We start from the raw sequence: 26,171 nt of genomic DNA, 5'->3' as shown, positions 1-26,171 counted from the left end.
GCTGTTATGAGTTTGTTATTGGAATTTTTTTTTTATTGATACAAGATAGAATTTCTACTGTAATCTAATTTAAATGTATATATGTGTAAGTCTCCCTCATGGAGACTATCGGGCTTTGTGGAGTCTAGTTTTGTTTGATTCGGTTTGACGACCTGAATAATGTTGCGTGGTTTTTAATGAGATTTTCTAAGGGTTAGTCCATGGAGCAGAGGCTTGGCCCTCAGGAAAATTTTTTTGGCCCATTTTGTGTAGAAAACACAATTTAGTGATTAGGGTTTGGTGTGGTTGCTGTGTTTTCGAGAGTGAGGAAAAACTGTAGCCGGATTTTGTATTTCTTTTTTTCCTGATAATAGTGAAATCCCTGCAACTCCGTGAACGTAAGTAAATTGTCGAACTACGTAAATATTGTTTTGTGCGTGTGATTGTTTTTCTTTGGCATGTGTTTTTTTTTTTTTTTATTATTATTCTCACAAGTTGGGAATTCGGGTTAATTCCTTACAGAGACTTGAACCCTGGTTTTTGCCTCTCCAACACCCTACAAGCATTTATACTTGTGAGATGATCATCACACCAAGGATGCATGTTGGTGGAATTTGTTAAAGAACGAGAAGGAATGATGATATTTATAGTTTATACAGAAAAGGAGGAGCTGGAAAATTTTAAATACGACTCCTCAGACAATTCGTTACTTATATATGGGAGAGGCGATTACAATAGGAAGGAGAATATTCCAATTGAGACAGCTGAGAGGAACAACACATCATCTGAATATTCCAAACAGCACAAGAGTACAACACAATAATATCTCTTCAATTCTCTCAATAGAATGCAAAGTATTTTTGTTTTCCTTAATATATACAATCCCAAAAGGGAATTCTCAATTGAAGTTTGTAATTTGAATTTTTGTTGAGGTGATTCTTGATAGGCATTCCTTTCCTATGCATCTGGAGTATTGGAAGCTAAATTGTGGATCACTACCTCTGTATAGCCAAGAAGAGGAGGGGGTGGGGGGCTGCGTAAATGACCCGTTTCAGAAGACCGGCTTAGGACGATCTTTTGGTAAATTAGGCTATCTATCTTCCGCAAAGATAAATCATTTTTGCATGATTATTCAGTATCTGAATATCAAGTTAGCATTTTTTTGGGTTTGTTTATAATAATTCACTGGGTCCATTAATAAGCACTGTGGAGTATCATTCCTGTCTATGTTTAATGTTTTCTTTTAGAGATATGGATCTTGTGATAAAAATCGTTGATGAATTTTTGGATGTTGGTTGTCCTTCAATGGAGGTTTCAAAGCTTCCATTTCCATGATTGTAAAGTAATATGCTTTGCTTGTGAATTTCCTTTTGTAAATTTTCTCTCGTGGGGATTGGTTTATAATTTGAGCTGATGTGAGGAACTCAAAGGAAAACTGGGCTTCTTTGGATGTCAGGGGAAACCTCAATCCTAAAAATGGTCACTTTTAGGAATGGTAACAAAAAAAATGTAGTCCCAGAAGATTCAATATAATATTGTGGTCACTCAACAAAGAATTCTACACTTCCCCTTAAAACAATAAAGCCAACTGGCTTTATTTCTGTGTAAGAGGCAGCACTCAGCATAAAGGAGAATTTATCCCTTGTGAGAGGTTGGGAGCCATTCAAAATCAGTCGTGTAACAAGCCAATTAGTGAATGTTACGTAATTGAATTTTATACTTTTTTTTTGGTTAGAGTTTATCTCACCGACCTCCCATATTATATTTACTCATTGGCTTGTTATATACTAAGTGATTTGATATGTTTCTGGAAAAAAAAAAATTTGGCTCAGCGCTTAGCACAGATCCCATTTGTGTCATAGAATTCTATTTTATGTCTTATCTCGGTATGATTGGATTTCATATTTCTGTAGTTCAATGGTGATTCAGAAGTTCACAGTTACATTAGAAACAAGCTGTTCTCTAGACCCACTAACACTATGAACGAATAGAAATGAGCTTTGGCAAGAGTTGCGCATAGTGGTAACTGTGCTTCACGGTATCAGCCATATATAATAATATACTTTATGGATCGGCCGCCTCTCTAAAGCACTACACAACTAAAGGATTCAGCGTCATCGACATGAATCTAGCCCATCTTATCAGTGTTCATTACTCATTCATTATAAAATGACTAAATTTGACAATCTAAAATTCAAATTCAATATTCCATGTACTATAAGTGAAGCAAAGGGGCTTACTTTCAATATGCCATGTACTACAGTTGTTCACACTCACTCCCCATTTTTACTCACATACTAACATCTCAATCATAATGGTATATGATTCATATGAACTTAGTCTACAAATCTGCTTGTCTTTTTTTCTTTTATATAGGTGGCGTCCTACCGTGCTTAATATTTGCTATTTTGTTTTGAGTATCTTTCTGCTTCACATCACTTGTACAATGCTCATGAGTCAAAAGGTGAAAGATTACATTCTGAAAAAAAAATTGTTTTTCAGAGTTTCAGACCCTACTATAGGTACTAATGAATATAAATGAGTTATAGCATGTGGTGCGCATAAGCAAACGTGTGCATCATTCATAAGTGTCGGCTAAACAGTACCACAGCACAATGACCCCACTGCATGCTTCAACAGCCGCCTCTCTAAGCCAAAAGCCATGCCTGAAATGGCTCTATTTCAGCCTCAATAGACTGAATCTTGCCTATCTTGTCAATGAAAAATTATAATTAAGAGATACTTTGACAGCTTGAACAAAAATCTGATTGGTTTGTCATGCTAAAGTTGATTTGGTGTTTTTGTTTTGTCTTAGCATTTGCAATTTGATGGTCGAATACGTTGAATGACGGCTTCCCAATTGTTGCATGTGGGACACATGTGCTGGACAACAGGAACTTCCAAAGTAGAATTCCCTTTCAATAAGCAAATTTGTCTTCGCCCAAAGAACTTATTTTTCTTCTTCCTTGTAATTTTGTCATGATTGAAATGACCTAAAATCCACAAAATTTTCACACCAGAAGTTTAACTTTTCTATATTTTTTCTATATATTTTTTTTAAAATCTCCATTTTTATTTTTTACTATATCGAGGGAATTTGAATTCTGAATCTCTAATCCCCGTAATAGGGCCAAATGCTATTATATCACATTACCATTAACTCGTCTACATTGTTTTCATGGGAGAGATGGGAGTATTATATTTTTATTGTATGCTTTACATGCAAATATTCAAAAGTATCATTTTCAAGTGAGTGCAATGCATTCTTCTTTTCTCTCTTATTTTTATCATTATCCTTTTGTGTTGCAAATTTGACCTGACAGTAACCAATGTATGTGCTGTGAATATTAAGGTGGGTATGTCATCATTCTGCTTTGTCCCGATTTAATCTAGTAGCGGTTTTCTTTAATAAATTACATGACCTTAAGATTATCCTAAGTAGACATTTCACATTAATATATAGATATAATGTTGGTCTAGTTGTAAACTTAGCCCAAAAAAAGAGGCCATTCAAGAGTTCGGTCATTTTTTATATATATCACTGTAAATTTCTTTAAAATCTTTTTTCCTCTCCCCTTGAGTGTTAAAAATACTTAGTACTCTCTCTCTCTCACACACACACAAAAAGAAAAAAAGAACTTAATCCCTTCTACTCTCTTTCAATGGGAAAATTAACTTTTAACACATAATTTTTAAGTACTTTATTTCCTAATTGCACATGCAAATGGCAGTCACAAGTAGGCTTAAAATATATAGAAGAGGGGAAAATTTGCAAACCAAATCTTGGAAGAAACTGTCAAATGATTTTAATGTCATTATTTTATTAAGACACGTTTACTATTTGCAAGTGATTATAAAATGGGATACAGATGAATCTCCCATAGTTTATAGTTGATAGTTCTATTCTCAAATGTACTTAGAGAAAGGCATCAACTCTACTCACTTGACCTGAGTTGTTCACATCTTTCTTTCCTTTTTCTTTCAGCATTTGATTTTCTTCTTATTTTTTCTTTTGGTCTGTTCTGAATTCTGATTGAAAGTTGGATTTTTCTGCATGAAGATCCCAATAGATTCTCTTGGTAAGATTTATAAGGGAAGTCAGTAAAAAAAACACAGAGGATCTTGTTCACTGCCCTTTCCTTCTTTCGAAAAGTTAGGCTTACCAAGAGACCGTAATAAGTGAAATACTCAATAGATGAAGGCTCAACTTGGGAGATCTCTAAAAAGACAAAATGTCAGCCTGTCTTATTCTCTGTCTCTTTTAAGGCTTTGCATACTACCCTTGTATTCCTGTGGGTCTTTGGTTTTCCATAAAATCTAATATTATTGAGACCATTTCAAACATATTGAGGTAAGTCACTAAGAATTTGCATATAGAAGAAACAACCAAGAAAGAGAAAAATAGAGAGAACTAGGAATAATAATACACCCACTTAAACTGTTTTCCTTGAACTTACTTTCCTTTCCCATGTTGCAGATATCCTTGCAGAATCTGAGGCAAGTTCTGATTTTGGTGGCTCTTCATCCATTCAGAGGTAGATTCTAGTTTTCCTCAACTAGTTTCCCCTATATTTGAATTGCTTTATTCAATTATTTCTATGCAGGTTATCCATTAAATTAATCTTTGAATCTCTCTATTTTTCTCTTTCAATTTATAATTTTTTTTATGTAAAACAATTTGTAGAAAATGGAGAAGACCCATTTGTAAAGAAGCCACCTTGAGATGTTTTTTTGGTTTTGATTTTTGGGTGTTATAGGCAAATCATCAATGGAAAATGGTAGATATGGTTTATACAGGCAGAGCAGTGGTCTGTGGAGGTCCTTGAGAGATGGAGACTTTGAGGAAGAAGATGTTTGGGCTGTTCTCAGAGATAGGACAGATTCGACTTCCATGATTGGCAAATCCAAAGAACCTTCTACTTCTGTTCCTAGACCACTCCCAAGTGCTTCAAGAATGATACCAAGGGCTACAAATAGTAGTTGTAGTAGTAATGGATCTTCTCATGAACCCAAAATTGTTCAGCAATCAGCACCTGTGAACATTCCTGACTGGTCAGCGATTTATGGAAAGAAGTCAAAAAAGGCCTCTAAGAATGCTTCATGGCATGATGATGATGATGATGATGATCATGGGGTTATGAATGATGCAGGGGACAGTGATGAAGATGAGGATGAGGATGAGTACAATTACAGGTTACCCCCACATGAAATTATTTCTAGGAGGCTTGCAAGAAGTCAGATATCTTCTTTCTCTGTTTTTGAAGGTGTTGGGAGGACTCTGAAAGGAAGGGACCTTAGCAAGGTGAGGAATGCTGTCCTAACAAGAACTGGTTTCCTTGAATCACCTTGAAGGGCCTATGAAATTCCTTATGCTATTTTACTTTTTCTTTCTGTGATTCTATGTACAGGGGCTTGTGGTGGTTCTTAGTCTTGGAGGTTGTATTATATGTGGTTTGTGTTTAGGGTGTGAGAAATCAGAAATCCCTTTTAATGTAAAAACATTAATTGGTCCAATTTCCAATGGTACCTTCCCTTTGATAAGTTTGATAGTTGTGTTGATGGGTAAATTAAGTAATGAAAAGATATTTACAAAACTATGACAAGAAGTTACCAAATCCAGATGCAATGCTTTACATGATTAGGAGTACATATAAATTCATCAAAAAAGGAGGAGTACATATAAATCACTAAAACACAGGCCAGTGGTCAATTTAGGATATTGGCACGATTTTGCTAGTGCACATTTAAGAGCACTTGCATCAAGTTTCCTATTTTAGGGTAACGATCCAATCTAGGGAGAAAAGCCCAAAAACACTTCCACATCAAACTCTTTACTGGTTTGTTCATTCCCTAAACAATTTTGTTATTCTCTCTCTCTCTCAACAATGGCACGAGGCACATAATAATCCCAATCATTGTTCTCCTTGACCTTGAGGTCTAGTGTCAAGGCTCTGCGCGGCTCAATGGCTACGATGGCCAACATGCATGCTCTCTCTCTCTCTTTCTCTCTCTGTTTGCTTGTTGGGCAACAATGTCACATGGCTTGGCGGCCGCAATGGTCAGCATGAGGAGACATCGGTGCTTTGGAGGATCTGGCACTGCTAGTGCTGGTAGGATTGGACCGTGTTTGATGTTTTTGCCTTTCGAATTGGATCAGTTATGGACAAATTTTGGACTTAAGGAGGGAAAAGTAAAAAATAATGAGAAATAATATTTAAATAAAATAAAGTTTAAAAATTAAAATAAGAAATTTGACGTGAGTGTTTTGAAAAATAGTTAGTTAAAATAAGAAAAATATATTCTTATTTTTTTATATTTTAAAATAGGGAAAAAAAACTAAAGAATTTGATATGAATGTTTAGTGATATACCTAATTTTACTTCATTTTCCTTCTTTTTTTTCTTCTTTTTTTTTTAATTTTTTTTAATTTGAAGTTTATTTATTTAATTTTCTAAAAATAATTGTTACAAGTGAGATGACTTGAATTTTGACTATTCTCGTAAGAGAGATCATTATTAAATTGCAAGACTCTTTACAACCTACCTAACCTTGTGTCATTGTTGCTCGAGCAATGTTAGTTTTAACAAGATGACAATGATGAATATCTATATCTATATGTATTAAAGCGCAAATGCGCTAAAACACTGTAGCTACATTTTTTTTTCCTTTTAAATATTTATGTAAGTTTTTATATAAATATATATATATATATATATATATATATATATTATTATACTGACACAACAAATTTCATAATATTTTCACAATTATTGACGTGTCAATTTCTTACAAGTCGAAATAAAATAATAAAATATGAGACTGTGACCAATCGCAACTAAAAAAATAAATTTTTTGAGAAAATGTTACAACACTTATTGTGTAGTGCTTTTGGTTTGTTCAACTAGCACGATAGCTACAGTTCCTACAGTAGTTTTTTTTTTTTTTAGTAATCGGTTTGTGTTTTTTTTTTATTCTTTTAAATATTTATGTAAGCTAGTATATATATTGTTATATTGACATAACAAATTTCACAATTATTGACGTGTCAATTTCTTACAAGTCGAAATAAAATAATAAAATATAAGACTGTGACCAACCATAACTAAAACTAAATGTTTTGAGAAAATGTTACAACACTTATTATGTAGTACTTTTGGTTTATTCATCTGGCATGGTAGTTACAGTGCCTAAAGGTTTTTTTTTTTTTTTCTTTTTTTCTTTTTCTGCAGGTATGCCAGTTGGTTTGAGCTTTGTTTTTGTTTTTTTAAGATCTTTATATGTTTACTTTGTACTTGCAATGCAAGTTTACATTGTAAATATACAAAAGTGGTTAATATTATACACAATTGCACAAAAAATGATAAATATTGTACAAATTTTGTAAATGTGTACAAAATTTGCCAATTTTTTTTGTGTCTACAATATAAATTTACTTTGTAATTAAGTACAATGTATACATAAAAATATTATGAAAATGTTGTGACGCATGTGTCAATTCCTTATGGGTCAAAAAAAAAAAAAATTATATCGAGCTCTAGCACAACTAAAAATGTCGTGACATTTTGTTGTTATTACATTATATTCACAACTATTGAGGTGTACGTTATAAGTTAAAATAAAATAATAAAATATTAGACTGGGATCTATCACGATCTCATACGAATGAGATTAACTTTTTATGACATAATTATCAAAATTCTTAAAATTAATGTCTTTTTTTATTAATATAAATCTCTATATAGTTTAAAACTTAAATGAATTATATATTTATTTTGTAATATAAATAAAATCTAAAATTGATCCTAATCACTATTTTTTTTTTTTTTTTTTTCCATGAGTAACACGTTCCTTCCACGTTCTACCCTGACTAATATAGGCTAAAGTTTAGAAAGTGGACCGAAATGCATTGATCATTTCACAATCATATCATAGCTAATAGGCTAGGATAGGTATCAATTGAAAACCAAAATCTCTAGTATCTATCATGATCTGATTTCATTCGAGGTTAACGAATTTTCCACGACTTTTCCACCCCCCCTTTTAAGGTGACTTTTGATTGATGCTATACTTGTGGAGTGAAATTAAAATCAGCAACTTTTTGGGCTTTTGAGATTAAGAGTCTATTGCTATGAGTTTACTTAGGGACTTAAAACTTGATTGGGAGGACTATACATGCAATAACATCCGGTGAACCATATTTGGGCGTGCTTAATAAAGATTCTTCTTTTACCTTTTCTTAGTTGATTAAAGTCATTGCCTCTACACTATGATGGTGATGGTTCTGATTATTAATTTATAAATCTCTCTCTCTCTCTCTCTCTCTCTCTCTCTATATATATATATGTTTTTTTATTTATTTTATTTTATTTTATTTTATTTTATTTTATATTAAGTTATTAAACTCAACAAAATGCGCTTTTGCCTTAATGGAAAGAAGTCAAGAACTAATAAAATAAATAATAATAATAATAATAATAATAATAATAGGATCAAACTTATTCTACAAACTTGTTTGAGGAAGTTCAAATAAATTGGTTATGTCGATCCCCCCCCCCCCCCCTTTTTTTTACACCCTGAAAAAAAAAATAGAAAAGAAAAAAAGAGAAGAGGCTCAATTGGAATTATCTAAAAATTCATCAAGAAGAAGTGTGCTTAGAAAGAAACTATAGGCCACCAAAATACATTGACAGAAATTTATAAGAGGGAATTTTGAATATTTTGGAGAGTATTAATATCTTCTTTTATAGTGTATTATATATCATATGTTTTTGATGATGAACATTTCTATGTTAATATCTAAGTATTTTGATTGAACATAAAAAATATGGCATTCTCATGTCATGAGAAATTTTTTGAATTTATTAGAGTATAAGATTATTTTATAACGGAATGTCTTATTGCACACTCCGTCCATGATTTTCAATCAATGTGGCAATATGTGTAGAGTGAGTGTGTAATAAAGAGTGTATGATTATCATTACTCATTTTATAATATAAGCTAATTAGTCCGGCATCATATAACTTACTTAACAAATTGCTACTAGTGAGCAGTAACGCAACTGGCATTCCATCCTTAGTGTTAGAGGTGGCATATAGCCACAAGTTCAATCATGCTTGGATGAGTAGTTACATAAAATTAAAGATTAAAAAAGCCACAATATGCTACACATTTATATTCGTGAAAATGCAACAAAACCAATTTATAGAAGCTTTCTATGAACAATTTTTTTTCTTAATAATATTAAGTTGTGTGTTGCATCTATAACATCTAGAGTTCAAATTCTCTCTTTTCTATTGTAACTATCCAATTATCAAAAAAAAAAAAAATCTTATTCTCGCTGGACTTGGGCTCAATGTACAGACTAGCCATGTCCTAAAGTTCAGCTGCTGTGTTCGGCCCATAAAGCACCTACAAGAAAGCCTTAGATAAACTAAAACAATCTGTATCTAAAAAAAAAAGAAAAAAAGAAAAAAATTTGAAAGTTGAAACATGAAACATGAAAGAGACATGCCACCAAACTTCGTTTGTATTATTACCCCTTAAACAGAAGAGTGCAACAAGTCTCTTTCCATTCATATATATATTTTAGAGAAGCTAAAAGCTACAAAACAAGCTTCACTTAACTTTCTCTACCTTTAATTGTGTTGTTAACTGCTTAATCAGTACACCATTTTTGACCCTCGACCGTAAGTGCTTCTTTTTTGTTTTGTTTTCATTCCCAGACATCATTAGTTGCTAATTGGGCATTTTTCTATTAATAAATTTCCTCGTCTTTTGTGAGAAAAATTGTCAATTAGCGATTTGGCTGCTACCAGTTGTTGTTCTTGTTAGTCTTGTACCCCACCCACAAATGCAAAATAATATACTTCTGTAGCAATCATTTCCTCATGGGCTATACCGCTATAGCATTCTAAAGTCCCTTTTTTTCTCTCTTTTTCTAGCTTCCTAGTTGGCCTCATTGAATTATTTTCTTTGAATTTTTAAATTTTAATTTTCTCAGATATTCTGAGAATCACAAATAATGACTTAATCAGAAACGTAAGCAGAACTGAGAAACAAACTCACGAAATTATAGAATCATGTGAGAGCGTTATCCCTAAATGTTTATTCGTGTCACCTTTAGCTAATCAATCCTAAGATAAGACCGTAGCTTTTATCTTTGTATCCAAGGCAAAAGTTCAAGAACCTTCAAGAAAGCATTCATTGCTAATAGAGAAAGAAACAAATGATTTTATGGGAGAGCAAAAGTCGTGTAGTGAAAAAGGCTAGAAAAAGTAGTGCACTACTGCGATGTGTATTTTGGAAAATTACTGTGTGCTTCTAGTCGGTGAGAGTATTATCCCTAAATGTTAATTCGTGTCACCATTGACACTGACAAAGAGCATATTGACGAGGAGCGTTATCCCTTACCTTTCTTTTCTTAATAATAGGTATCGGAGATTGTCCATTGACACTGACGAGATCAAGTTTCAGCTTCATCATTAACTATTTTATGTGTTTGATTGTGATTAATTGTTTGTCACTTTTATATAGACCTATTACTTTTTTTCCATTACTCATAGTCTGTCATATGAATAATTATAACATTTAACTTGATCTAAGAAATTTTTGTGGAATTATGACATGCATAGGAGAAGCCACAGCTACCGACTTGGTGAATCAATTAATAGTTTAATACTAAACTAGTCAGTGGGAGCGTTATCCCTAAATGTTAATTCGTTTCACCATTAGCTAATCAATCCTAAGATAAGACTAAAGGTTTTATCTTTGTATCCAAGGCAAAAGTTCAAGAACCTTCAAGAAAGCATTCATTGCTAATAGAGAAAGAAACAAACGATTTTGTGGGAGAGCAAAAGTTGTTTAGTTAAAAAGGCTAGAAAAAGTAGTGTGCTGCTGCGATGTGTATTTGGAAAAATTACTGTGTACTTCTAGCTATATTGCCGCATAAAATTTCATAATTTTTACTAACTATTTTACGTGTTTGACTGTAATTAATTATCTATCACTTTTATATAGACCAATTACTTTTTTTTCATTACTCATAGTCTGTCATATGAATAATGGTAACATTTTACTTGATCTAAGAATTTTTGGCGGAATTAATAAGATGTGCACAGGAAAAGCCACAGCTACCAACTCGGTGAATCAATTAATAGTTTAATACTAAAGTAGTCGGCTTGCATGGGAAGTTAAGCCCAAATAAGCTTTAGCCCAATAGATCAGTTTGGAAAACAAGCCCATTAAGTCGGAGTAAAGTAAAGTCCAAATTGGGCCTTCTAATATGGGAAAGCTTTGATCTAATGCCTTTGTGCGCTAAACCTTTTTTTTTTTTTTGGGTGAGAATCTTGTGCGCTAAACTTGATATTTGACAAAAGTTTTGGATACGTGGTATCCGCATTATATTAAATTTGATATATTAGAGCATTGGATTCAAACCATCAGTTTTCATAATTACAAAATAAACACTTTTTAAAACAGCTCACACAATTAACCCCACAAAATTTTTGAGAGATATTTATAATATACTGTTAACTCCATAGTTCGAACTTTTTTTCCTCTAGACCCTTAAACACTTTATATATAAGGAGGTACCAATTCAACTACAAGGTCTTGAACCTCCAAATAAAAAAATATCTTACTGGGTGAAATTGTTAAAATTTAAAAATTCTTACATATGCAACTGACATATAAAAACTTTCACAAATCTCAATGGGGAAAATTTTCTTTTTCACCCCAACATTAGTTTATCCTTACTTGAATTTAGTCCTATAATTATTACGCCTCACCTTAACTCTCTTTTAACATTATTAATTACTTAATGAACAACCATCATTGTATACAACATAACAGGACATAGGCCCTGTTCATCAAAAAAAAAATAGCACATAGGCCATCATAATTTTTTTATTTTTTATTTATTTTTAAAGACATAGGCAGCTTAGTGTATCTGCCAAGGGAGGTGATGTGAGGGATAGTGAAGAATTGGAGGTAATGGCTTGTCGCAAAGCTTTGGAATTTGCTATAGACGCTGGTTTTATGGAGGTGATACTAGAAGGTGATAATGCCTTGGTTATGAAGACAGTTTCACAGGCTCAACCAAACTTCTCTCGGCTTGGATTGATCTATGAAGATATTTGGTGCTTGGCTGCAGGTTTTAGATCCATCTCAACTAGCTGTGTTAGGCGTAGTGCCAATGGTGTTGCTCATGCTTTGGCAAAATTTGCTAGGTTATCTGATAATGATATTGTATGGATGGAGGAGGATCCTCCCCCTGCTGTGGATGCTTTGTATTTGGATTCTAGTCTTTTGATTTAATGAAAGTCATTTGGTTCCGGTTTCAAAAAAAAAAAAAAACATAGGCAGCTTACCGTAATGCATCATTGTGCTGATGGATTGGTAGTTAATAGTTAATTATGAATGCTTTTCAACATATTATTCATTATGCTGGTGAGAAAATAGAATATTTAGCGGCTGTTTGGCTTCACTTTTTTGATCACTTAATTTTCATTATTCATCACTCATAACTCATCACTCAATTTTTCACACCTATTTGGCATCATCACCCAATTTCCATCACTCAATATTTTTCACACTATTTGTGGGCCCATACCTGTCAACCGGTGCAGCTTTTTTTTTTTTTTTTTTTTTTTTTTTTTCAGTACCCAAACTCATCGAAGCTAAAAATAAAAAAATAAAAACCGAACTGAAGACCGAACCAGTGAAAAAAAAAAAAAAAAAAAAACCCAGAGTTGAAGACCGAACAAGTGAAAAAAAAAAAAACCAGAACTGAAAACTGAACAAGTGAAAAAAAAAAAAGTCAAAAGGTGGTCAAAATTTGCGGCTGTGGGTCCCTTCATGTGTGTTTATTTACGGAAATGCCATTGAGTTATGAGTTATGGAAACAGAGTTATCGTTTGCCAAACAACCTTTTTGCTATGGGTCCCACCATTTTGAAGTTATGAGTTATGAAAACTGATAATTGAGTTATCAAAATTTGCAATCCAAACAGCCTCTTAGCGTTTGTTTTTTTTTTTAAATACTCATTTTACGCTTTAAAATTTTACATTTTCTATTTTAACATATTATTCATAACTTACCTAATATCTTTTTACTTTTTTTAAAATTTTAATATACAACACATTAAAATAATATAAACTGTCAATAAATATTATAAAACCAACCCATCTCTCTCTCTACTCTTTTGTTGAGCTTCTCTCTCTTTAAATTAGAGAATAAATAGAATAAAAACAATTCACTAAAACTTGCTACAACAACTTTTTATAAGTAAGAAATTATTGTAATGAAGTTTTAAAATTTTTTAGTTATAAACACCTAGGTAGAAATTTTTTTCAATGCTTTTTGGTTCTAAAATAACAATGTAGGGGTTTTTACACCCCCAATGCTAATGCTTCAATAGACCTTAAACAAACTACATAAATTCTATGTCGTCATGCATTAAGTGCTTCATTCCAATACATTTTTAAGGGACCTATGGCAGTGTTTTTCAAACACCAATATAGGTCTTGGTCTTATAAGGGCCTATAGCAACGTTTGGAAAGTGCCACCATAGGTCAGCCCGGAAAAAAGAAAAAAAAAAAAAGACCTATAGTGGCGTTTTCAAACACCACTATAGGTCCAGCAATTTTTTTTTAAAAAAAAAAAAAATACGAAATGTCTCTCTCACTCTCTAACTCTCTTGCTCTCATGTCTCATGTCTCATTTTTCACTTTGTCACTCTCTCTCAACACCCACGCTGCCGACCCACCTAGCCCATCCACACTTGGAACAACCCACCCTAGCATCGATCCCGCTGCAACATAAGCTACCGACGCTAAGTCATGAAGCCCAGCCCTTCCTTCCCAATGCCAATTAGCCTCTGGCCAACCCAGATCGAGGCCAGTTAGACCCTTCCCCTCCCCTTATCTCTCTCTCTCTCTCTCTCTCTCTCTCTCTCTCTCTCTCTCTCTCTCTTTGCTTTTTTTTTTGTTCTTTCTTGTTTGGCTAGAAAGAAAATGGAGGAAATGATGAACATTTTGAATGAAGTGGATATTTTATTATGTTTGTATTTATGTCTTGATTTGGATTTGGGTTTGGATTTTGAATTTTTTGGATCTGTGCTCGTGTTTATGATCTTAGGCTTATGTTGAAATCTAGGTTTGTATTCTTGGATTTGTGCTCTTGTGTTTATGATCTTGTGCTTATGTTTAAATCTGGGTTTGTGTTCTTGAGCTTGTGCTTTTGTGTTCCTTAAATGGATTTGGTGTTGGATTTGAGTTGATTTCATCAAAGGAGATGGGATTTTATGGGTTTTGTGTTCTTGTATTTTGAAGCATGTTGTGTTTGTACCGTGGGCATGTGTTTAAATTTTCTGGGTTTGTGTTTGTATTTTGTTTTATGTTTTAATTATGTTTTGTAATTCTTAATTTAATTAAAATTGAAATTTTAATTTTTAAAATTTGAAAGCATTTAATTTTAGGCAAAAATCCAAAACTAACCCTCTAACTTTCAGGCTTTGTCATTTCAGTCCTCTAAGTTTCAATTGATATCAATTCAGTATTTCGTTATATATCCATTTGTAGTCTCCATTAGGTGAGCCAAAACGACGCCGTTTTGACTTTTCTTTTTAATATAAATTTTGTAATTAAAACAAAAAAAGAAATTGTTATAAAAAAAATTAGGGGACGTTCCCCTTACTTGAAATCAAAACACACAAAATTGAAATACAATGAGCAGCCTTAACTGAGAAATTTGGGGGAAGAAGGGAGAAGTCTGGGTCAGCAACAGTGAGTCTGAGATTGAGAGACTGGGTTTGAGAGAAATGAGACCAAGATTGAGTGAGAGAAACTGAGATTGAGTGCTAACTTCTAAGTATTGAGCATGGATGAGAATGAAAAGGTTATAAATGAATATAAAGGGGGCAAGCTTCGGTGGGTTTCAAAGAAAAACACAACACCAAAGCATTCAATTTCATGGTACCCTTACACAGAGGAGAATAGGTATTGCAAGCTCACTTTCCATAAGTCTCATCGAGAATTTGTCACTAGGACTTACATTCCTCATGTACTTCAAAAAGGGAAGGCAATAAGGGTGAGAAATCATCAAAGGAAACTGTACGCTAACAATCCCAGCCAGAATTGGGAAGGTTACGAAGCACGCAAATGGAGCCACATAGCTTTTAAGTACCCATCATCTTTTGATACTTTAGCCATGGAATCAAAGAAAAGGACAATGGCAAGGCCTAGAAGTGTGGCTATATATCTTCTTTATGGTCCTCCTGGAACTGGTAAGTCTAGCATGATTGCTGCCATGGCCAACCACTTGGAGTATGAAATCTATGATCTTGAATTAACAATGGTTAGGGACAACCTAAACCCAGACCCATACTTCTCCCTTCTTCCCCCAAATTTCTCAAGTAAGACTGCTCATCGTATTTCAATTTGTGTGTTTTGATTTCAGGTGAAGGAACAATTTCTATTTTGTTTGTTTTGATTTCAGTTAAAGGTTTTTTTTATAATAACAATTTTTTAAAATTTTTTGTTTTAATTACAAAATTCATTTTTTTAAAAAAAGAACTAAAACGACGTCATTTTGGCTCACTTAACAAAGACCACTAACTGATGTCTAACGGAATATTGAATTGACAATAATTGAAACTTAGAGGACTGAAATGACAAAACTTAAAGTTAAAGGACTGAAATGACAAAGGTTGAAAGTTAGAGGGTCAGTTTTGAATTTTTGCCTTAATTTTATGTTTCATAATTTTCTTTTATTGGTGGTTATTGGCTATAGTGGCGTTTTGAGACGTTGCTATAGCCAATTTTTTAATAAAAAAATAATATAAGGATTCATAACAGCATTTTAAAAACACCATTATAGGGTATTGACCTATAGTAGTGTTTTTGTAAAATGCTACTATAGGTTTATAGTTATGGGTACAATAGTGAAGTTTTGTGGCGTCACTATAACCCAAAGGGACCTATAGTGGTGTTTTTAGGACTTGTAGTGGTGTTCTTAGGACTTATAGTGACGTTTGAAAAATGCCACTATAGCCCTTGTTTTTTGTAGTGGTATTATCCAATTCTTTCTTTAAGAGCATGAGTAGTTGGATATAAAAACTTTCCACTCTAGCTTGTTGTAAGCAATAATTTGATCTCCACTTTTTTATCTTGTTGTTTTTTCTTTGTCGGCTAATTTAACTTCACTTATTGATCTTTGTTAATGTCCTTGAAATAATCATAGACGCATAGTGTTATTTAGAAATATTATAAGTCAAATAATTGTAGGTTTAAGTACTTATAGAGCAAGTATATTAACCTTAATTTGTCTATGGTTAGCCTAGGGTTACTCATATATTCTAGTGTATAAACTCTACATTGGGTTCATTATAACACAAATGCTTTATATAATATGTAGCCATCATGGGCTTTCTTACTATGGATGTAGTCGATAGGCTGAACCACATAAATTTTTGTGTGTGCTCTTTCTTTCATGCTTTCGTCTATCATTCAATTATCATAGTGAGTATCTCCTTCGAAGTGGAATGATAATGAAGCTCTGAAGGTTGTCTTATGGTGAGGGTTGGGAAAATCTTCATAATGATAGGCTTACTCCTCTAGGTGATTAAGAATGTTTCTCCATTTACAGCACAAAAAATTTGGTTATGGGGCAACCAAAATTCTGTGGGTAGAATCTTAGGATAGAGAATTGTTGTTGCAGCTCCAGTGTCAGACTTCAAATTAACTTAGCTACAATTTACAATGAGTTTTGTCTGATTATGCATGAGATGGTGGGGTTCTGGTTTGTAGTGATAAGTGGTTGAAGAGGTACGAGCTTGGCTAAGCCAAAGCATCTGTTGGATAAGGTTGTTGCAGCGAGTAGTAAATACGTTTGACATGCATGGATAAGTTTGAACGAAACTGCTTCAGGATGTTTCTAGGATCTCCTTTTTTTTTTTTTTTTTTTTAATTGTTGAACATACTTAGTCCCATTCGTCTCTTCATTGGAACCATTCTTCATCGACGTCAGCTTTTGGGTAATGGTTAGCATAATAGGGGTCATTGTGACCAATGAAAGGATTTGGCATTTCCCAAGGGTCTTCATGTGGCCACTATTGTCTATAAGCTTCTAAAGTGCTTGGTCCTGTTTTGGATAAGGTTCTCGTATTAAGGGATTCTGCCTTTGTAAGAGCATTCTAACAACATGCCCAAGTAGTGTCTATGTGTAAATGGAGGGAGTCATCTAGGTTAGTGAGCTAGGATCTCCTTTTTTTTTTTTTTTTTTTTTTTAATTGTTGAACATACTTAGTCCCATTCGTCTCTTCATTGGAACCATTCTTCATCGACGTCAGCTTTTGGGTCATGGTTAGCATAATAGGGGTCATTGTGACCAATGAAAGGATTTGGCATTTCCCAAGGGTCTTCATGTGGCCACTATTGTCTATAAGCTTCTAAAGTGCTTGGTCCTGTTTTGGATAAGGTTCTCGTATTAAGGGATTTTGCCTTTGTAAGAGCATTCTAACAACATGCCCAAGTAGTGTCTATGTGTAAATGGAGGGAGTCATCTAGGTTAGTGAGCCAATGAATTTCTGGTTGGTGAAAGATACCTTCTACTTGGATATCCCTTTTTGAATTGAACTTAGCAATCATGGATCCTATAGTAATTTTGTGACCAAATCTTGGATGTTTTGTGATGGGATACATTTTCCAGTTCTTCCTCTACAATTACTGATATCCCTAAACCCTCTTTTGACATTTCCCTTTGTACATCTACTGCAAATAGATTAGACTACCCGTATGAAATCTCTAATGTATCCGAAAATAGTAAAATTCCTATTACTAACTTTCCCATTGTAAATCCTTACACTGTGTTTAATAAACCCCAACCTTCATTCAAAAAATCCATAAAAAAAATTTATTGGTCATTCTCATTCTTCTACCGTAAAAGAGTATGTCCAAGTTCCAAGTTCGATCAATTCAATATCCTAGCATGTGAAAATGAAAATTTCATCACACTTACTCTTCCTAGAGAATTTGTAATTCCATGGCAAAAACAAAGATACACACATTTTCATTTTGGTGCTGTAAGATTAACACTAACTTTCCACGAAAGAAATCAGCTCCCTACAGTCTCTAGCATAGTAAAATGTGGTTATAGGAACTGTCCAGACCACTTTAAATGCGGGAATAGTTTTTGTTACACTCTTTCCAAACTTCAATATGCCTCTCAAAGACCCTCGTTTTTGTGATGCTCTCAAGGTGCAAGTTCAAATTACAGGAGCTTCTCAAGTACAAGACACATATGCAACTACACTTCACTTTCAGCTTGCTTACAGGCTTCAAAATCATGCCTTTGATATGGCAGTCCCAGATATGGCCCAAACTAATGATGCCTTGTTAATCCAAGTTGATCTAGGAATGACCCCATGTGTATGTTTGTCCCAACACAACTTACAAGAGACCAGATGACTTCCCTTTTTTCCAGAATCATGGATTACAAAATATGAGACGCTTCACCAAGTAGTTAAGCCAGTCCAGTCTAACAACCCTTTCTTTATCAGGAAAGAAAATGGTCATTGGATAGTCTTCTATAGAATTTTTGGAAGTATCTCAGATGGGAAACACACTTTGCAGCCACACATTGCTACCTCTCTTAGAGCATTCACATTAGAGCATTCTTATCAAGGTGAGTAAAATTTTTAGCATATACCACCCCAAAACCCAAAATTTTAGCTTTTAACAACTCATTTTACAATTCACCCAACATCAAAGATTTTATATTTTTTACCATTTCATTTAAATATTCTTTTTTTATTATTTCTTTATTCTTCAACTATATTTCTTTCTCTCTCTTCCTCTCTGTCACTCTTAACCCAGCAAACTTGACAATCTCAAAGCAGCAAACCCATACCCACCCCATCCACAACCATCGGAAAAAAAACACCAACCACCCATACCCACCTATCTATCCAACAAACTCAAACTCTTCCATCTCAACCCAACAAACCCATATCCATCCCAACCACTACCACTGAAGAAAAAAAAAAAAAAAAAAGGCCCGGCCACTACCTTCCTCTTCCAAATCACAAATCAACCACCATTACAATCACAAAACCCAGATCGATAAGAAGAAAGAAGAAAGACAGAGAGGCAAACCGATCACGCTGCGTGAGCAAAACACACACACACACACACAAACCCACCTCAGTAAACCTCCACAAAAGCAAACCCATCACACCGATCCACTACACCACAACCCACTACGACCTAGACCCATAACCCAAAGACCCACGCCAATCACAATCCGAAGTCATAAACCCACAACCCAGAGACCCACGCCCATGCCAATCACAATCCGAAATCACAATCCCACAACCCGGAGACCCATGCCCACGCTGATCACAAACCCATAACCAGACCCATGCTGATCACAATTTGAAATCACAAATTTACAACCCATAAAATCAAATCACCCTATCGTCAAGCTTTACCTCCATATTGGCGGCAACACTCCGAAGGCGTTTGGGCTTTGAAGTTCCTAACTGACAAACCTTGGAGGGAAGGAGCTCAAACTGTGAACCCGAGAGAAACAAAGAAGCTATGGGAAAGAGGAAGAGGAAAGTGAGAGAGGAGAGAGAAGAAAGAAGGGAAAAATAAAAAAACAAATACACGCACAGTTACTGTTGGAATAAAAAAATAATTTTTGGTTTAGGATTTGTGCTACAGTGAGGTTGTATTAATACAATCTCACTGTAGTAGTATCTCAAAATTTTTGAGATTTGAAATGTTTGATGGAGTTGGTTTTTGGGTGTATTGGTGCTAAAATTTAGCATATGGCACTTTTAGCATCCTTAATGAGAATGCTCTTAAAGATGTGAAAAGTGCTAAAATGCTATTTTATAACTCAAAACACAAAAACATGCTCTACATCAAAAGGGCCACATCTCAAAAGTTTTAGCAACTTGCTACGGTAAGGTGCTACAATTAACACCTTACTGTAGCAGGTTGCTACATTCTTTTTTACTATTATTTTCTCTTTCTTGCACTCTCTCTCTCCAGGTCTCTTTGTCTTTTTCTCCCTCTGCCTCTTTGACCATTTTTATTTTCTTCTTTTTTACTCTGTACTTTGTTGTTCTTCTTCCTTTCATTTCTTTTTTCTTTCTCTCAACTCAGGCGATCCTCTTAGGTGAAACTGTGGCTCACAACACTTCACCAGATTATGGTGTGTGATTTTTGGTTTTTTATTTATTTTATTTGAGATTATGAAGAAATAATTTTTATATTTTGCTTGCCCTTTTTATTTTATGAAAGCACTTTTCTGGGAAATACCATTATTTTTGCTTTGCTTTCAGTCTATCAGTCTTGCTTGTGGTGTGTGTTTGATTAATTTGGATCTAAAATTAGTTCAACAAGATGATTCTTCTTCTAAAATATAATAACAAAACCAATATATGTTTTTTTATCAGCGGGTTCACTTTCAGTGTTTTCATTTTGTGATTTTGGTTGTTTTGTGGGTTTTGTGCTTTGATTTCGGTGGGTTTGGTTTGATTTGTGATTTGGTGGACTTCTGGGTCTTTATTGTGATTTGATTTTGGCTGGGTTTTGGCTGTGGTGGTGGTTGTGATTTGATTTTGGCTGGGTTTCGGCAGTGGTGTGTGGTTGGAGGTGATGAGCTTGAAAACCTTTGGCCATGGAGGTTTAGAAGAAGAGCTTGGTGGTCAGCTATGGAGCATGGGTTTGAGAGTAGAAGATCAGAGAGAGGGAGAAGGTTCTAGATCTGTTGGGTTGAGAAAGAGAGAGATAGAGGAAGAGAGAGGAAGAAAAAAAATGAATAAAAAATAATAAAGAAAGAATATTTAAATTAAGTGGTAAAAAAAAAATAGAAATTTTGATGTAGGTTGAATTGTAAAGTGATGTGTTAAATGTTATAAAGTTAGTTTTTTAAATGTTAAATGCTAAAAATTTTTACAATCTTTAATGAAAATGCTCTAAGCAAATTTTTAGATAAGCTCATAAGAACTTCATGCTTTATTCATTTCTTTCTATAAGAACATGAGTGTTTGGATTTAAAGCTTTGCACTCTTACTTATTGTAAGCAAAAATTTGATCTCTACCTTTTTATCGTCACTTATTGATTTTTTTTTTTTGGGCTAATTTAACTTCAATTATTATTATTATTATTGATAGGATTTTTAACTTCACTTATTGATCTTTGTTAATGGCCTTGAAATAATCATATATGTGCAGGATCACAAATGGCATGTTATCAAAAAAAGAAAAGAAAAGAAAAAAGGATTACAAATAGGGCCAAAATTGGAAATTAACATTGTTTCTCAAACAATATAATTAGTAGTCACTGTTTTCAAACTATATTTTTTACTAACATCTCGAGTTTAAAAGGCTTGATTTAGGGCGTATAGATCGAGTCTCAAAGACTTGGTTTCCATGGTCTAATCACGTCTGATGTGGCATTTTTTTCACGTGGTGACCACCTGGAAATCGAGTCTCTAAGACTTGATTTATAAGCCCACTTAGCCCTACATATTCAGCCTCCTAACACTTCAGCTCTCTCATGTACAACCCATTCCCCTCACCCTACCTCCCACCTTCCCATCAGACCATGTCAAACCCCCACGCCACCACATTCTCATACACAAAGCCTCACAACATCGAGCACACAAACACAGGGACGTAACACTTACCCTCTATTTTGCACACACTCGCTCACGTGCTTATCTCCGCGTCCACGCGCCATTGTGTGTAGGTCCATGCTCCACCACTGCTATAGATCGTGGTTGACCCGTCAGGCTTTTAGCCTCTACATCCACCTTTTGTGGTTCATGCACCATTCAAGGCACTCTTAGCTTGTAGATCGGAGAGTGGTTGTTGGGTTTGAGAGTAGAGAGACTTAGTGACACCTTGGTTCGAGTTTAGAGCTTGGTTTGGGTCATGGCTCGGAGTTGGATGACATGCAGAGAGATTGAGAAGCCACCCTCGTGGTGATGATGGCTGTTTGTCTCGGCGGAGCAAGGAAGCTCTGCATCTTTAGATCAGAGAGAGGGCATGGGTTTAAATGGAAAGCTCGAGGTTGTATGAAAAGGGTCTAGGCCAAGATAGTATTGAGAAACCAAATCACCATCGTCTGTGGTGGTGATGTGGATCAGAGATGGTAAAGCTTGAACTTCAGCCCTGAGAGATTCAGGGGTTAGAAAGAGCTAGAGGAGTTTAGCTGAATATGCAGGGTTAAGTGGGCTTATAAATTGAGTCTTAGAGACTCGATTTTCAGGTGGTCACCACGTGGAAAAAATGCCACATCAGACATAATCAGACCATGGAATTCAAGTCTTTGAGACTCGATTTATAGGTTCTAAATCGAGTCATTTAAACTCGAGATGTTAGTAAAAAATATAGTTTAAAAACAGTGCCTATTAATTATATTGTTTGAGAAACAATGTTAATTTTTAATTTTGATCTTATAAATAGCAAGTACGAGTTCTTAAGAGAGAGAGAGAGAGAGAGAGAGAGAGAGAGAGAGAGAGAGAGAGAGAGAGAGAGAGAGAGAGAAAAAAAAAAAAAAAAAAAAAAAGACTAATCACATCAACTTCTTGGAAGAATAGAAAGGACAGATATTTCATATTTCATAATTATAAGCTCACCACCGGACATATAAAAAGCCTTTATGGACGACTGTCACATGTCTTGTCTTTGCTCCCCTTCGCTCCTCACTTCAAACATCAACGTCAAGATTCAAAGACCTTTTAATTTGTCGGGAAGCATTATTATAGCAAAGAACTTGAGTGGCCAACTTTAGTGAAACAATCACATCAAGATTCAAAGGCCTTTAAACATTAACAAAGCTAGAAATTGCCTCAACCTTTCCTCCCTTGAATTCCTCCAATTCCTTGAGTGCCAAATTTCTGAATTCTTCCACCACTTTCATTAATCCCTTTTCTAATTTTCCAGCCCCATGTAACAATCCTTGAATGGTTCCAACATAGAGACCAAACCTTCTTAGCTTCTCTATTTCCTCCTCACTTCCCCCTCCTAGTATTGCCCCACATGCAGCCCCACACGCGTGCAACTCACCTTCCTTTTTCTTGCACACTTGCTCAATCCACCCTATGTCACATAATTCCTCCCCCTCCGATTGAGGGCATTCCAATTCATAGTATTGTCCCTCTACCATACCTTGTGAGCCTATGGCACGTGCAATTTCAATTGTCACCCGCAAAATTCGGTCCGAGTTGTTTTGGGCCGGGTCATCGCATCTAGCTAACAACTCAAACCCAAATGGTATCATGCCATCCCCCAAGAGAAGCTCTATGTTTGGGCCGTATGCATGGTGGATCGTGGGCCTGGACTTGGGCCTGGGCCTGTCAGTTAGTGGAAGTTGCTCGTGAGTGAACGAAGCCGCCTGCATCAGGTGGAGTGTGGAAGCCGCCGCCATGGCTTGGTCTCGGCGTCCGCCAACAAGTTCACACGCAGCAATACACAAGGCCGGGGCGGGGTTTTGTGGGGCTGCAAAAACCAAATGGTGCACGGGCTCAAAGACTTGAAGTGGAGGCCGTAGTGGAATGGCTTGCTTGAGATGGGCTTCAATTTCGGCATTTATGGAGGCCCAATAGGATTGATTTTGGGACATGGTGACCATCATAGACCTATGTGGTAAGGATGCCCGGGTAACACTAGATCTTGAGAGAATATGGAACGTTTGATTTCCATTAAGGTGGAGGAAAGCTCTAGCCATAGAACTGAGGAGGATAGAGAAAGAAGATACAAATAGTTGATGTTGGAGTGAAGCTGATTCTTCTTGGAATGGGTTTGGTGGATGAGAGAAAGTTAAAATACAAGGATGGTGGTGGAGGTGCTCTGCCTACATATCAATTTATTATATCCGTATCTTTGTTTGGTAGCTATTGCTATTGGTTTCGTTTGGTGCACTCGTGAAGGAACTTTACTGGCTGGAGCCCATGAAAATAATTTTGTCCACAAAAGTCTTCTTAGGTTAAAACATATGGTACTCATTTTGTGTCCCAATGAAAATGTAGTTTAGTTAATGCAATGCATGTGTTACCCATGCGAGAATGATAATCGGTACGCAACAAATATTATTCTCAGTTTTCTATCCAAAAAAATAGTATATTATTCACACTAGGCTTGACTTTCTTGTTCTTGCCTTCTTGGCAGTCACTCAGGTGTCATTGTCACTTCTCCTTTGCCTATGTTTGAGGACTCGAGACTATGAAAAAAAGTTCTCAAATTAAATTCAATTACGTGGTATTGTCTTTAAGAGAAGATAACATCTTTTCATGTTGTATTGGTCATTTCAGCACGTGTTTGAATATAATTTTTTGATGGGAAGCACGTGTTTGAATTTAATTAGAAAAATTTAAGTTACATCATTTAAAGAAACGCACTTAAATTTTAGGGTTAATTGATAGGAGGATTTTAGTTTTTATTTTTAAAACAATATAAAAACAATTATTAAAAAATTGAATTTGAAATTAGTTTTCATATAATAATTTTTATATTTTACATGTTTAGTTCCTACTTTTAAGAATAATTTTCAAAATATTAAAAACAAAAAATAATTATTTGGAAAACTACTTCTCTTTTTTAGATTAATTTTTTCTTGGAATGGGTTTGGTAGATGAGAGAAAGTTGAAATACAAGGATGGTGGTGGAGGTGCTCTGCCTACGCATCAATTTATTTTACACATATCTTTGTTGGGTAGCTATTGCTGTTGGTTTCGTTTGGTGTACTTGTGAAGTAACTTTACTAGTTGGAGTCTCGAGTGTGTTTGGTAGAGTAGTTTGAGAATTATTATTTGGAATTTTTTGAAATACGTATGGGTGAAAAAGTATGTGAAAAAAATGTATAATGTTGTTTAAAATGTGAGTTTGAACTCACTCACCAAACATGCCAAATTTTGTCCACAAAAGTCTTTATAGGCTAGACATGCGAAACTTATGGTACTCATTTTGTGTCCACATGAAAATGTAGCCAAGCATATGTTACTCATGCGAGAATGATAATTGATACGCAACAAATATTATTCTCAGTTTTCTATACAAAAAAATAGTATATTATTCACACCAGGCTTGAATTTCTTTTTTTTTTTTTTTTTTTTTGATGGGAAATTTGGAAGAGATTTCATTCCAATAAAGAAAGGAGTACACAGAGGCAGGGAGCCTGCTAATACAGTAGATCATCACTAAGAATTTCCTGAATACAAGGGGGAGGGATTCCTTTCCATATTTTTGTTTGGCCTGAGCTTTTAGCTTCTAGAGCTAAAGAGTGGGCAGCTCTGTTACCTTCACACTTCAAGTGATGAAAGGAACAAAAACTGAATGAGCTGGATGCTACCTGAATGTCCTCAAGGATGTGCCCAAAGTCGTTGCCAGAAACTCAGAGGTTAAGTCATGGATAATAGATAGAGCTTGGTGGACTTGCATTTCAGAGGCAAAGAGGACACCATGAAGCAAAGCATATGCTTATGGTACTCATTTTGTGTCCACATGAAAATGTAGCCAAGCATATGTTACTCATGCGAGAATGATAATTGATACGCAACAAATATTATTCTCAGTTTTCTATAAAAAAAATAGTATATTATTCACACCAGGCTTGAATTTCTTGTTCTTGGCAGTCACTCAGGTGTCAATGTCACTTCTCATTTGCCTATGTTTCAGGACTCGAGATTATGAAAAAAAGTTCTCAAATGAAATTCAATTACGTGGTATTGTACCATCGTCTTTAACGCCTTTTCATGTTGTATTGGTCATTACAGCACATATTTGAATTTTTTTCTTTCTGATGGGAAGCACATGTTTGAATTTTATAAAAAGAATTTAAGTTACACCCAAGGTTGTCAAAATCGGGATCCTACGTAGAATCGTGGAAGGTAGGTAGGATCGTGAATCGTAAGATCGGATCGTGAATCGTAAGATCCTACATTATTTGAGAAAAAAACAAAAAATACACTTTGGTATGTTAAATAATCACATAAATTATACATTCATTGATATAATTACCATACATTACTACATTCATTTGTAAACATTATTTAAAGATGCCAAAAACCTCAAAATGTGATACTCTATTAGAATATTTTTTATTTGAGTCTAATTGACACTCTCTCTACATTAGAGTGGAAAAACTTAGTCTATTGAGATTTTATTTTTAATTTGGGTCC

At 34.6% G+C, this 26,171-nt stretch overlaps 2 protein-coding genes across 5 annotated transcripts; one reads left to right on the top strand and one right to left on the bottom strand.

Moving 5' to 3' along the window:
• Window positions 1–3,861: 3,861 nt before the first annotated feature.
• Window positions 3,862–5,520, top strand: LOC126694583 (uncharacterized). 4 transcript variants are annotated; one of them, XM_050390937.1, is made up of 3 exons: window positions 3,862–4,330; window positions 4,457–4,514; window positions 4,664–5,520. In XM_050390937.1, the coding sequence occupies exon 3, from the start codon at window positions 4,748–4,750 to the stop codon at window positions 5,327–5,329; it is 582 nt and encodes a 193-aa protein (XP_050246894.1). In that variant the 5' UTR covers window positions 3,862–4,330; window positions 4,457–4,514; window positions 4,664–4,747; the 3' UTR covers window positions 5,330–5,520. The 4 variants fall into 4 exon arrangements, with proteins under 4 accessions (XP_050246894.1, XP_050246893.1, XP_050246892.1 ...); XM_050390936.1 differs by having other exon boundaries at window positions 3,863–4,330; window positions 4,737–5,520; XM_050390935.1 differs by lacking the exon at window positions 3,862–4,330 and having other exon boundaries at window positions 4,337–4,514; window positions 4,737–5,520.
• A 17,057-nt stretch (window positions 5,521–22,577) lies between these two features.
• Window positions 22,578–23,926, bottom strand: LOC126694582 (heterodimeric geranylgeranyl pyrophosphate synthase small subunit, chloroplastic-like). Its single transcript, XM_050390934.1, has one exon. The coding sequence runs from the start codon at window positions 23,720–23,722 to the stop codon at window positions 22,817–22,819; it is 906 nt and encodes a 301-aa protein (XP_050246891.1). The 5' UTR covers window positions 23,723–23,926; the 3' UTR covers window positions 22,578–22,816.
• Window positions 23,927–26,171: the final 2,245 nt, after the last annotated feature.

Source organism: Quercus robur, chromosome 8 (genome assembly GCF_932294415.1).
Source record: "Quercus robur chromosome 8, dhQueRobu3.1, whole genome shotgun sequence".
In the NCBI taxonomy this organism is placed as follows: domain Eukaryota; kingdom Viridiplantae; phylum Streptophyta; class Magnoliopsida; order Fagales; family Fagaceae; genus Quercus; species Quercus robur.
The sequence above is the reverse complement of the archived record's forward strand: the minus strand, read 5'-3'. Positions and strand labels throughout refer to the sequence as shown.